Source organism: Amphiura filiformis, chromosome 13, assembly GCF_039555335.1.
Source record: "Amphiura filiformis chromosome 13, Afil_fr2py, whole genome shotgun sequence".
Lineage (NCBI taxonomy): Eukaryota > Metazoa > Echinodermata > Ophiuroidea > Amphilepidida > Amphiuridae > Amphiura > Amphiura filiformis.
Window position 1 is genome coordinate 22,044,958 of NC_092640.1, and position 14,948 is coordinate 22,059,905.

Sequence of the window (14,948 nt, forward strand, 5' to 3'; positions counted from 1 at the left end):
TTATAGAATAGGTCTACATGGCCTATTTTAGGTACCCATCAACATTCAACAGGTTACATCGTTAAAGTACAAAGAGTCAATTGAAAGCAGGACGCATGTTCATCTTAGTGTCTCTCTGCCGAGAGAAATAATGTCGGCTCTGTTGATCTCGAAATTTATACTTTTAGAGTGGTTCAGAAAGTTCAGTTTAAGAACATGGCAACATGCTTTCACGTATATAGGTTGTCTATTTACATGATCATGTTGATTTGGCCTATTTGTTTCTCAAACTAGCCAATCAAAGTACGGTAGATGTTTTGAAATTGGAATCCACTGTAAATCGTTCCCATGCACAAACGGTTCTATTCACAACCATCTCATACATGCCCATCATCAGTAAACAGTTCTTTGACCACCAATAGGCTCCTATGCATAGAATGACCTTTGATGTGTAACTGTGTTGGAAAGGGTTCCCATGAAGTAAGTCCCATATGACATTTTGATATAATCCAATATCCATTCGATCATTTCTCTTGTTCCAAAGTTTGGAAAACAGGCTGACATGATATTTTGTTAAGGTTATGCATCAAGTGAGCGAGTTTTTGTTGCTACCTGTTATCATCTTCATCGAGAATGCAGTATATCACAGATATACTTTTGTCGGTCCTGTGGTTCTTGAGTATATTGGAAAGAGGACTGAAACAACAACACTTTTGTAAAACGTATATAGCTCATTAACAACAATAAATCAAGCAAGTTTTTAAAGTATACGATTTGTAGAATGAACATTTTGCAAAACATCTAAGTGTTATTTTTCAATAATATATTGATTTAAAGGTTGAACATTGGACCAAACTTTGAATTTAAGAACATATTTAGGTCAATATGTTGATACATACAAAAATTGAAATATGTCGCGCAATTTATTATGTGCTAAACAAAGGGTTATAAAGCATGGTTATTTTAACATGTGAACTTGCGAAACCTCTGGGTGAAAGGTGTGATTATTTTATTTTGGGCTGATGAACTCTAAAAACTTCCTGCAAAACTGAGAATTAACATTTTTTATCTTCACCCTGAAGCGTCTTTTATATGGTGAGTAACACTCGGATAAAAAAACATGGGGGGGGGGGGTAGGCAAATAGAAAACGTACAGAATGGAATTATAACATACATAAAACTAAATAGTCAACACATTTCGAATTTTTTATTCCGAACAGAATTCCTTGCAACCGGGATCAGTTACGGTGAAATAATTTGTTCCCACCTCACACTTTTCTGTATATTTCCATAACCATATCTATTCATAATAGATTGAAAGAAAACTTCACAATTTTTATTTTAAAAAAATATGTAGAACATTGTGTCGTCTGCATAAAAAATAATGTAGTAAATAGCAGCAGACGAATTTGAATCTAGCACAGCTGTTGCCTAGGTAAACGGGGCATAATCGATTGTTACGATTCATGATGCTTGTTTTATTTTGTTTCTGTTGGATTAGTTTACACTAATAGCAGCACCCTTAAGGGGTGGGTCGGTACTAGGAATACTATAATTATTAACACGCCCACCAGGTTTAGTTCCCTACAAGGTACCATCCCTTAAGATAAGAACATGTTATTATGCTTGCTACATCGAAATTATCGACTAAAGTATGAGATAACATATCTTATTACAAGAAATACTTAAGGGATTGGTCACATTTTAATGTTATTTTCTGGCAATATTCTCTATCGGCTTGTTTTTAGGGCAAGGTCAGAATTACTAATATTTCACATTCATCTCATATTTTAGTATAAAGATTAATTAGATCAACGAATGGTCAGAAATTCTTTTTGGGTGCTTTTGTTTTTGTTTGTCTGTTTGGTCCTTATGTTTTCCAGTAACATCAGCGACACAAGTCTGACTTTCAATGTATTGAACTTATCTACACTCATATTCATTGAATTGGAATGAATAATAGCCACAGACGGAGTTAACAGTTAAAACCTAATTTAGTCCAAAACTTGTGGTCAGGAGCACAATCCTATTTTGGTCCAGAGCCACAATGCTATATTGGAACTCCACTTGCAAGTTTTAATATGGAAGTCAGCGGCCGCAGCTCTGCCGGGCTCATTGCAGCCTTGATGTTTTTAGCATTGTGGTCCTAGACCACAAGTTGCGGAAGAAATGATATATTTGAGAGTTAACGTAGTTACGCGATACCTTCATTCATGCAAGGCTCCTATGATAATCCGAAGGCTGTTCACGGGATTGGACCTTAGATCGATGTTTGGTCAGAAAAGGTGCTTCTTCGCGCGAATCATAGCTTGTTAGGTATTCAATATCGCCGTTCATATACAGGGTGTCCCAGAAAAAATTACCGAGTGAATAAAATTGAACGTAAGTCGAGAACTAGACATCAGAATCAAAAGATTGAAAATGTAGCGCATAGCCTATTTTACTGTGCCTCAAATACGAGAATTTTATTTGATTCGCTTGAGTGGTTGCGAAGAAATTAACAATTACATAATGCGCGCATCAATGCAGTTCATTCCAAGTTTGATCAAAAGGCGTTTTTCTCATACTCGCTCACCGCTTCCTAAAGTGTGTGTAAATTTAGTCTACATTATCTATTTTATAGTCCGACGGTGTTATGTTATTCATGCTTTCACTGAAGATTAATAACATTTTGTCCGAGAAAACTTTGATTTCTGCAATTAGAAGGTTTCCAACTTTAATTTTTAAGGCTGTGCAAATATGTTATATTTTAACTTTCCAACGAACATTTGAGCCAAGAATGACAATGAACAAGTGCTTACAGCTTTACGTGTGGTTTTTGATACCATGCAACATTAATGTTAAGGTTTTAAAAGATTTAAACTTTGCATTACAATTCCTTAGAAATATTTCAAAAGCCAGATGGAATTCTTTATGCAATAATTCTTTATGCAACATTTATATCAACATTAACGAAAAAGTACCGAGCATCATCTTACATGCAAGCTTTCATTTTCAATATCGTGTACATTTTCAAATTTAAACAAACCCTAATTAAATGTTTTGCAAGAAACAGATTATTTTAAAAGAACGAAAAGGATTTCACGGTACAAAATATGAAGCCCATTGACAGTAAACCACTATTGCGCATTGTGTTGAATGATCTTTCTTTTAAACTTGGAATGAAGTGAATTGACGCATGCGTTATGTAATCGCTCATTTCTTCGTAATCAGTCAACCGATTCCAGTAAAATTAGCGTATAAGATGCAGAATAAAATGGGCTACACACTGATTTTTAGAGTTTTGGATTCTGATGTCTATTTCTCGACTTACGTCCAAATTTATTTGCCCGGTAATTTTTTCTGGGACACCCTGTATACTGAACAGTAATGCGCAATTTACGGCACCATTCATGCACTTTTATCACCATGATCATACACAGGACAGTTCTTTAATCCCATTGTGTTTCATATTCACAGAAAGACATATGAATGTATACTCCAGACTTGAGGTCAACTTATGAGCTTTACTTTCTGAATGGAGGTTTTTAAACTTTGCCATTTGAGATGAGGTTCATAAAAGAAAGTTCCAAACCATTTTGTCCTCTCAGGAAAATCCATAATGGTTCTTAGAAGAACCAAGGCACTCTGAAAATCTTTTACTAATGGTTCTACAAAAGTTCTTAGTTTTTCATGAACCTTTTTGAATTTTAAGCTTCTTAAAAATTTGGAGAATTAACATAAGAAACTTATTCTATGGAACACATAACACAGTTTTTCAGTTTTTTGCACAGTTTTTTTTGTTCAGTAGTCAAATAACCATTCACAATCAGCTATAGAATCATCACAAGGTTGCTCACCATGCAGCCTTTCCGTCCAAGGTCTTACCAGGGACTGTGTGTTATGCGAGTTGCTGGCTTTCAAGCTATCCTCCGTTGAGTAAGCACTTGCTTACTTGCTTAAGATGAGTGGTGTCCTCGAACTACAACAGCACGCCAAACCCTTCTGTCCTGCATGGCCGTTCCCAAATCCATAACATCCAGTCCAGTGTCCTGTTTCAATACATCCACGTATGTTAGAGGGGGTCTACCAGGTTTTCTGTTTCCATTTTTGGTCTCCAATGGATCAGCTTAGCTACAGGTTCATTTTTGCTTCTGTATGCGTGCCCAGCGAAACGTGTCCTCCTCTCTCTGATCTTCTGTGAAGGTTTCGGTAGGTCACCATATAACTCTTTGTTCGTGATGTGCTGCTTCCAATTGATGTTGTATACTGATCTAAGCATTCTTGTGTAGCAACCATCAAGTTCTTTACATAGTCTGGGAGACATAGTCCACGCTTCACATCCATAGGTTAGAACGGATTCGATGGTAGCAGCAAATAAACGGCTCTTGAGTAAGCACGCACGATACTTTATTCTTCACACACATCAGTCTGTTTATTCCCTGCGTTCTACGACAGGCGTCTCTTTGACTGTTTGCAATGAAGAAGTTTGAAATGAAAAAAGGTCTAAATGACGTTCAGAGAAACAAAAATGTTTCCACAGTGTGTCCTAAGCTGCCTCCTGCCATATTCTGTACGGTATAAACAGTGCTGTTAACGTGGGATGCTGAATTCCAGAGTACAGAATAACCAGCATCCTGTGTTTAATATCCTCCCATATTCTGTACGGTATAAACAGTGCTGTTAATGTGGGATGCTGAATTCCAGAGTACAGAATAACCAGCATCCCGTGTTTAATATCCTCCCATATTCTGTACGGTATAAACAGTGCTGTTAATATGGGGTGCTACATTTCAAATGCCAGAATAGCCAGTATCACGTACAATACTATATTGAGTAAATACATGTACTGCAGTAGTCTGATATTTGTACGTGACAAAGCAAGGTTACATTCACGTGGTGTTAAGGGGACTCGATCTTTTGTGCGTAATTATAGAGGGCCAGGGGATTCACTCTATCATTACAAAAAATATTTGAAGAAGTTAAAGAGCCCTAAGAGTAAAAACTGTAGTGTAATTCACACCAGACACAATTTCTTTATATGACAAAAATTTATTTTTGCAATCGATCAAAAACAAACGTTTTATATCAATTTTAAATTTAGCCTGAATCCGTAAATATGGTACCTCTCGCCCTTTTTTTAGGTCGAGGCTGTTTTTACCATTATGCAGCGAACCATTGTTGAAGCTATTTTACATACATGTGCAAAACATTCTAGAAAAAAGAATGAGGCCATATACTGCTGAAATATCTTTTGTTGATTTCAAATAATAATGTCATAAAGTCGTAAATTTTAAGGTCAAATTCCTAAAACCAAAACAAAACATTGCGACGCAGATATTTCCCGACTTACGCAATTTCATCATCAAATAAGTGTCTTTATTATTTGTTTGAAACCTTTCCCAAACGTTCGTGCTACTTGTATTTATGCATAAAACGGCTAATCTATCTTTACAAAACGCGTCTTTTTTTAGTAAACAAAAGGCTAAAGATGGCACTATGAGATTTATCTTTTATCACTACACTCTTCCGCTCAACTGCCACCGTGGCCGAGTGGTAAAGCACTAGACCCGTAATCAAAGGACGTTTCGAATCGCTGGTTCGAATCCCAACGAAGCCTGTGGAACAGAGCCTATCGGCAAAGAGACACTAAGATGAACATGAGTCCTGCTTTCAATGTGTTTTTGTTTATTTGTCTGAAATATAAACGATGCATGATGATGTAGATGATTTGATTATGAATTAGATTATTCCCGGAAAGCACAACCCATACCTCTTACCTATGTTCCCTCCGCCACCTATATATAATAATAATAATAATAATAATAATACACAGATTTAGAGAGCGCTTTTTAAATGAAGAAACAAAGCGCTATGGAAAAGGAAAAATGCAAGAGGGAGGAAACATTAGGTGAAAAGGTGAGTTTTTAGGTTCTTTTTGAAAGTTTGGACATTGGGAGAGTCACGAATGTGGGAAGGCAAGCCATTCCATAGAACAGGGGCAATGATGGAAAATGCTCTGTCACCAGCCAACTTGTGGGATCTAGGAATGGAAAGACAAGTGGCAGCAGTAGAGCGCAAAGAGTACCCAGAATGACGGGTGTGAAGGATGGAGGACAGGTATTCAGGTGTAGATGAAGCAAGAACCTTATAAACATGGACGAGAGTGCGGAACTGGACACGTTTAGCAACTGGAAGCCAGTGCAGACTATGAAGCAAAGGAGAAGTATGCGTATATTTTGGTTCTCTGAAAATGAGTCTGGCGCACTTGTTCTGGAGAAGCTGTAGGCGGGTGAGGTTTTTCTGGGAGATGCCATTAAGCAAGGAGGAGCAGTAATCAATCTTGGACAGGACAAGAGTCCTAACCGCATTGGTACACGCATCAAAACTTAGGAATCGCCTAATCCTCCAAATATTGCCAATCTGCCAGTTCAAAGTTTTGGACAAATGTGCAACATAACTGGACATCTTCATGTCATGGTCAAAAATGACCCCTAAATTCTTTATGGATGAAGATACAGAGATCTCCAACCCATCCAAATAAAGGGTGAGATGCTTGAGATTAATGTAGTGATAATCAGAAGAGGCAGTAAAAAACTCAGTCTTCGCCATATTGAGCTTGAGCTTGTTACTGCTGAGCCAAGTTTGTAGCTCATGGATGCAGTTGGAAAGTTTGAACAAGGCACAAGCTGTATCACCCGGGATGGCAGGATTAAAGGTGATAATCAGCTGAACATCATCAGCATAGAGGTGATATTGGAGGCCATGATTACGAATAATGTTCCCGATGGCATGAGTGTAATAGGTGAACAATATCGGGCCAATGACCGATCCCTGGGGACACCATAAGGCAGATGAACCTTATCAGAATAGCATCCCTTCACAAAGACCTGACTACTGCGATTTTCAAGGTAGGACTGGAACACTCTATGGGCATCACCAATGATGCCAAATTCTTGGCTCAACCGCTGCAACAGAATACGGTGATCCATCGTATCAAATGCGGCAGTCAAGTCCAGTAACACCACAAAGACAGCCCTGTTGTCATCAATAGCTCTGAGGATGGTATTATGAACAGCCAAGAGTGCTGTCTCAGTGCTGTGAGCAGCCCGATACGCTGACTGCAAAGGCTCAGCCAGTTTATTGCACTCGACATACTCGGTGAGCTGAACACTGACAACCTTCTCAATCAGTTTACCAACAAAGGCCAGATTGGAGACAGGCCGGTAGTTTGAGAGCTGCTGTTTGTCAAGGGACACCTTTTTTAGCACAGGCGTGATGGTAGCCCTACGTAGTTCAGCAGGAAAGCAGCCAGAAAGGAGGGAGTTATTGACGATCTTAGTAAGAATAGGGAGAAAGATATGGATATGTTTCTTTAACAACCAGGTCGGGAGGGGGTCTAGGTCACATGACTTGGAGGTCCATGGCGTTATTATTTTAGATAACTCTTCTTCAGACACAACTTCAAATTTGTCAAACGAGCATTGCAATGTGCTAGATGTAGAACATTGAGAAGTGGTGTTTGAAGAGGTAGCATGGACAGCATCAACATCAGCACGAATTGTTTCGACTTTACCAATGAAATATTTACAGAAATCATTAGCTAATGTAGCTGGAGAGCTACTATCAGGAAGGTCACGTGAGGTCTTATTCAAAAGAGCATTTATAGTCTTATACATGTCCTTAGTGTTACAATTGAGTAACCTTTCATTATAAAAAGATGCTTTCTCTTTGCTAATGGTTGTTGCAGCTTCCTCTGGGAATCAATATAGGCTTGACGGTCAACTTCAGTCCTTGTTTTACGCCAGCGCCGTTCACTCCGCCTACGTAAGCGTCGCGCATCCTGAACAGTTTGATTAAACCATTCAGGTTTGATGCGAACGGTACATGGTTTTTCTTTGGCAGGTGCATGGGTCTCAAGTACTTGGCTACAGGTTTTGTTATAAAACTGGACAAGGTCTACATGTGCCTCATCCATGGAATCATCAGTGGTATTGAGCTTGAACACAAGGTCTTCCTCAAAAGCAACAGGATCAATATTGCGGAAATTATCCTCCTCCCTCCCCCCTCCCCACACTCGATATCGACTCTTCCCTATTATTCCACTCCACTCTTGAGCCCCCCTCTCCCCCCCCTTCCCTTCCCACTTCCAATGCTCTCCCCCCCCTGTTTCTCTTTCTCCCTTACCCTTACCCCCCCCCCACACACACACCCCTACCCTCTTTCCCTGGCGATCTCTTCTCTCTCTCTCTCTATTCTCCAATAAATAAATTGGATAAAAGTTAGTTTAAACCAGCTTTCTATGATATTGATCTTCCGTCATGCGACATGCACATAAATAGAGTTGTGTATAATAGTGTTTATATCACTGAAGTCATAATCTGTCAAGTGTCTATTGTAATGTTTGTGGAAATATTTCGATGGTCTATATATTTTCACAGTGAAATCAGCTTAGGCTAATTCGTAGTCTCAAGTCAATGCTTTCAAATGTAGACTGCTTTGTTCGACTTCTCTGCTCGTGAATATTGCACTGCGAAATTTAAGCATTTCTTTTGTATACTTAGATCAGGTAACTCGAAAATCCTGTAATTTTATTCGTCACACCACTTATAAGAAACTGAAACCAAAACCGAAACTACCTGTCACAAATGTTTAGTTTTAAACAAAAGGTAGAAACAATGAGTTCGATATCTTGTGATTCAAGTGGTTAGGCAGAACAATAGGAAACCACGTGACCAAAACCAAAACCAAAACTAAAACTCAATATTTGAAATGAGGCATTGGCGGCTATTTTGAAACAGTCATGGTTGCACATGTAGGTACTTCTTTTTGAAAATCCTAAACAAGGTTTAGCCGTCGTCGATAGGGTATGCACTTTTAGAACACGGATAAGCTCTATTGCAGGAAATCATTTCATAGTTGCATGACTACAGGTTCTGTAGCAACAAAAATCATTTACACCTTACTTAATAATAGATTATCATGTTCTGTAAATATTCATCCTCAATGTCTGGTATTTTCATGAATATTTGTAGCATTTTCCAGGCCAACACAGACACATCAAATGACATGAACCAATACAGTGTTAAGCAAATTCTGAAAGAAATCAACCCATTTTGTTGAGGTGCGCTAGTTTAACACAATGTTCATGAATTAACAAAGCAAAATCTATCGGCCATTTACGCGTAAAACATGCAGATGCAATGAATACGCACCTTTATAACTCTCTCCACGCGGGTGTTGACTGCAGACGACAAGTTTCATTTTTTTAAATTAAAAAAATTCAGAATTGTAAATTTTCATGACCATATTTAGAATCAGCATGAAAAATACATTAAAATGAGTACAAACAAACCTAGTATTGGTTCAGTGGTTCTTAAGATAGCTCTTGATATTTTGAGAAAATATCTCAAAACTTGGGACTTGTTATGTTGAAGCCTATGGCCAGCATGTAGAGCAATTTATAAAAATTCAAGAGATTATAGAAACCAGACTGTAATCTTTACAAATTTACAACCTGTTACACGAGATCTCTACGAGTATGGATTCGTCGTCGTTCAGGACGATCAAACCCTTTTCAAGTTGCCTCAAATTATCGATTTGTAATGTTGCCTTAGGGTAGCGCTGTCTATTTCACGCACTATACCTGGACCTGAATCAGCTCGATGCATGTGTGCAGCTAAGGTCGTGTTACCCTTATGATGAGAGACCTGGAAAACGTTAAGAGACTTGTAAAACCTTGTCTTTAGTTCTTTAATTATATTAATTTAGACAATAGAGAAGTCCACATCCGTCATAAAAAACACACGCGTTTACGCCCAAACGACCTGAGCTAATCGTAGATACATCTTTTGCGCTCATTTTGCTCATGTTTTGGTGATAAAATTTTCACCCCAGCACCTAACCGGGAGGACTGGCCATCAAAGATGACCATAGATGAGGCGGGGGGAGGGGGGGAGGGGGGTGAAGCCTTAATGATTTTCATTTCGCTCTTGTGAAATTATTTCTAGAGCTACTGACCTTTTATTTCTTAGTTAGATGAAATAGTCATTTCCTTTTATATTAGAAGAAATTTGGTGAAAATCGCATTTTTGTAGAATTTTAGCCGAAAATCAATTTTGTCTATACTTTTGTACATAGCCAGAATTTCCCAAATTTGCATTGGCGCCCTCGCATTATGACGTCATAGCGATATTGTGTGGGGAATGGTTGTACTTATTTTGATATCACTGGATAGAGGAGACCCATAGCTATACATTAGTACCAAATATAACAGTATGTGACGTTTATAATTGAAAATTAAGGGGGGTCGCAACAACACCCCTCTTCGTAGTTCGAGTTACAAAATATGGTTCAGTAGTTCTAGGGTTATTTTTCAATTTATAAGTTTAAGTTGGAAGCTAGTTTTAACTCAATCTTCTCAGAAAAGCAAAGTATCCAGCAAACACCAAATTTTTTCGACATTATTCGAAAGTTTTCATGATCTTTATATAACCCGATGTTATTTTAAAAACGTTTTTAACAATACCAAAACGTCAAATATAGCCCGTTTAAAACGTTTTGTGTTTGCTGAGTAATCGCCAAATCAAAATATTGCATCTTTACTGAAATGTACAAATGTTTTAATTAATGCACTCGTCATAACAAAATCTTTATGTTTATTATTTTCAGTTCCCGGCCAGGGGAATCTCTTGGAATTAACCGTGGAAGGAGGAGAATTAGCTCATCGTAAACCCCACAGAGAAACATGGGGAAAGAAGATGGATTTTTTGCTCTCGGTTATCGGCTTTTGTGTCGATCTTGCAAATGTGTGGAGATTCCCCTACATGTGCTACAAAAATGGAGGAGGTAAGGTATTCATCTTATCAGTGCAGTGGCGTAACCAGCATGTCGAAACCGGGGGGGGCACACAACATTGGAAATGTACTGACGGTCTAAAGATTTCAACGTCCTCCAAATTTTCCAAACCGTCCGCTGAACCACCCATGTATTACTTTACCTGGAAAAGTGCGCGAGTAGAGCTTGAATAATGCTAAAGAAAACCAATTGAAGTAAATTCGGTTTTAAACAGACCAGATAATTTAACGCGAACTAAAAATACGAAGCAAAAGCAATGCTCGTCGATGATATACGACTCACCTTTTTTTTTTTTTTTTTTTGGAGGAGAAATGAGCATTAACTTTACTTTTGCGACAAAGAGGTTTAAGGGCTCGGTTACCCACCTTTGCACAGTATTTTTGTGTGACCTAAGAGCACATCAGACACACCAAATGGCATTCTGAATACGAGGGACTTTAGGTCTTTTAGAAACTTCATGTATATCTTCAATACGAAAGGTCTAAATGTTCATAGGGTGGTCGGCTTTTCATCCCAGAAACATAGACTTTAAGATCATTAGATTTTATTTCGAGGACTATTCAAAAACGTCAATTTTTAGTAATTTGCCATAAAATGTTTGTTATATCGTTAATTGAAAATAATAATAAAACATTATTCAGAAGGACATTCCTCGTATTCGGAATGCAATTTTTCGTGTCTGATGTGTCCTCCGATCCTGCAAAAATACTGTGCAAAGGTGGGTGACAGAGCCCTTAAGAAAAATAATCAATTGAGTGGTAGGTATTTATACCTGATGTTTAATTTTGTTGTCAATATTGCATTTTGTACAAAACCATTTTGTAAACGCTTTTGAAATATTATCCTTCCACGATTTTCATGAAACATGAAAAATGATTTTACATGTTGGTAAGTCATGTTAGTAGTTCTCGTTATGGCAAAGAATGTGAATAATGCCAGTAATCATGTGCTACATAATGCGTTATCAAGCACAAGTCATAAGTCATCCCCTTCTAACAGATAAATAAACAATGAAGTAAACAGTAATATTACATTTCATATTACATCGACCTCCTGAGAACTACTTGACTTGATCATCTTCTTTAGGCAAAACGACGTCGTTATCATGTATGTATGGCACTGATCAGAGACACAGATATGAGGCTTACTATAATGATTTTCTCAATCCTTTTTGCAAAATACGCGTTAAGCGTTACCCTTAATTTGTTAAAGGGATTTGGCAAAACATTTTTATTAGTACCAAGTAGGCAGGATCTCTGAAGTAAAATGTTTCTATCTGCTATGTAAAGTAGAACCACCTTTTAGTGCAATATCTACCCCTTTTGTTTTTAAATTTCGTCAAAAAGGAAGGACTTACAACTTACGATGTATCTAAAACTATTCCCGGTCACAAACCGCGACGCCCCTCGTATAGCGCGAGCGTCAAAGAAATATCTTGGATCATAAAAGGTATCAAAAAGTGGGGAAAAGATCGTTATTCCGAAGGAAATGACTGTTATTGCAAAGGGTCGTTATTCCGAAGGTTTATTACTCCGAATAGTCATTTCTCCGAATTTACAACAAGGTTCGTTATTCAAAAGGGTCAATACTCCAAAGGCTCGTCATGCTCCGAAATTCGGAGTAATGACCCTTCGGAGTAAAGAATCTTGTTCTGAAGTCGGATGAGCTTTCGGATTAATGAACCTTCAGAGTAATGACCCTTTGGAATAACGAACATTCGGAATAACTACCCTTCGGAATAATGGTCCTTCGGAATAACAACACGTAAGCTACATGTAGCACACAACCTGGGGTAGATTTATCTCTATCGTTATCGTTCTAGAGAAATATCTGTATACAAGACTCAATTATTCCAGATTATGACATAATTCCGCACTGTAATTTCGAACAATGTTTGGTGCGTTGGTTATCGGGAACTGAGCCAGATCTATGAACGATATTTACCGTATATTGTTATATTTGACTGTAGGCAATTTATAGCTGGGATTGTTTACTTTGGGTGGGTCTTTCCCAAAGACAATCGTCTTCAGTCACGAACTAACAGAATTGTTACCAAATCCATTGCCTATTGTAATGGTATTCAGGGTCCTGGGACCAAAGGAAACGCCACCTAAAATGTTTCTAGCCCAAAAAAACTTTAAACCAATCAGGTACAACCAGAAATCACTTCATTGCCCTGATTATTGACTTTTATTGATTCTCAACATGATGTTCAATAGTAAACCTATTATTTAGTGCATTTTATTCTTGTAGTTGACTTTTAATTTTGTTTAATATGTCGTTCGCATCTTGTTCAGCGCATTGAATTTGTTTTCACGGTTGTTTGATGTGATCATTTATTAATTAAATTCTAGACCTGGACAATACTAACAGCTATCATACTGATCATGCTAATATACATATATATTTTTTGGCTATTTTTAACATAGATTTTCCTTTCTTTGTTAAATTTTTTTCATAATTTTCTGCCTTTTTGTGGTAATTTTTATTTTGTAAATTGTATATTTGTGTGTAAATTGAGGGCGCTATTTACATACATTTTAAGTTTAATTTAGCCCAATAATGAGTTATTCCTTTCATTTCATGATAAAAGTTTTTTTCGAAAATTTCCTTGCTATTTGTTACTACTCTGATGATTTAATGTCATTATACAAGTGTCTACTCTTGTATAGACGGAAACAAGATTTAAGATAAATAGCGCCATCAGTGTTCAACTTTGCTTAAAACTGAATGCAGGCGTGCATTATAAGACGCTTTATATAGTTATTTATTATTATTATTATTATTTATTTATTTTTGTTGTTGTTGTTGTTGTTGTTGTTGTTGTTGTTATTATTATTATTGTGTAAGTACGCCTAGCTTTTGTAGGCATCAGACCATTTAAATTTGTCTTGCACTTGTATTAGCCAATTTATATTCTAATATATTCTTTATAACAATTACTAGTATTTTATTAGTATAATAACTGTTAATGTAATCTTTAATTTTTTGATAACATTAAATGTCGGGTTTTTTTTTCTATGTTACAGGCGCATTCCTGGTACCCTACGTAATTATGTTAATTCTTGTCGGCATACCACTTTTCTATCTTGAGTTGTCACTTGGGCAATACCATCAGACAGGGGCAATCACAGTATGGAACAAAGTGTGTCCGCTGTTTAAGGGTAAGTATTACTGATCTCTATGAATGTCACTTTCATTATGATGGGCGTAGATCCCGGGGGGATAAATCCCCCCAACATTTTGCCAGGAGGTTGGTCCATACAATCATCCCCCAAATGTTGACGCCTGGATGTGGGTTTCTGACCAAATTAATCTCATATTTAGCAAGTTTAGCCCCCAAAATGCCAATTTTTGCGCGCTTCCGCAATTATTCCACTTTTGCACCATTTTTTCACCAGTTTAGTTTCAAGATGACAAATTTTTCGCGCGCTTCGCGCGCATTTGTACCATAAATATTTTCTGTCGCCAAAAGGTGCTGGATTCACTATACTTCAAGATTTTTTTTCAATCCTCATCCCCCCAATGTCAAAAAGAAATCTACGCCACTGGTCACTTCTAGTCTAGACCAGTCTTGCTGCTCTTGTAGAAAACCGGGGTGGAAAAAGGACAACCACAGTAAGCCATTATAAGGACAAAATTGTGCACTCTCAAGTAAAATTAAATAAAATCCCTATATTAATCGTTGATAGAAACATGGGGAACAAACTTTGTCCACTGAATCTGTAGCTTCAGTAAATGAAATAAAGCAAATGCCTATGGAACTCACTGTCATGCCGTGGAACTGCTAAATCCGCAGTCTTCCCAGCTCTTGCAATGCAATTATAAAAAAGGACAACAACAGTAAGGAAAAAGGCTGCCCGACATCTAAAATGGGGAAGGAGAAGCGGAAAATGAGGACAAGAAGAAGGGGAGAAAAGAGAGAAAGAAGGGGAAGGAGAGGGAAATAGGGACGATACTGACGTTTGTTCCCCCGGACTAACAATGCTGGCTACGCGCGCCTGAATAAACTCCTCAACAAAAGTTTGGACAGTTTTTCAACCATCTACATGATCTATGTCTCAGATTATGTGATATGTTCATCGTGTTGCATATCAATGAACAGCTAATTTATTCCACTTTACAATGACATC

At 37.6% G+C, this 14,948-nt stretch overlaps 1 protein-coding gene across 3 annotated transcripts in view; it reads left to right on the forward strand.

Annotated features, from left to right (window-relative positions):
- LOC140168117 (sodium-dependent dopamine transporter-like) overlaps positions 1–14,948 on the forward strand; it is a 98,202-nt gene that overhangs the window by 47,112 nt on the left and 36,142 nt on the right. For all 3 annotated transcript variants that reach the window (XM_072191423.1, XM_072191422.1, XM_072191424.1), the window contains exons 3-4: positions 10,630–10,806; positions 13,845–13,979. In XM_072191423.1, coding sequence (XP_072047524.1) covers positions 10,630–10,806; positions 13,845–13,979 — 312 coding nt within the window. The remainder of the gene's footprint in view (positions 1–10,629; positions 10,807–13,844; positions 13,980–14,948) is intronic.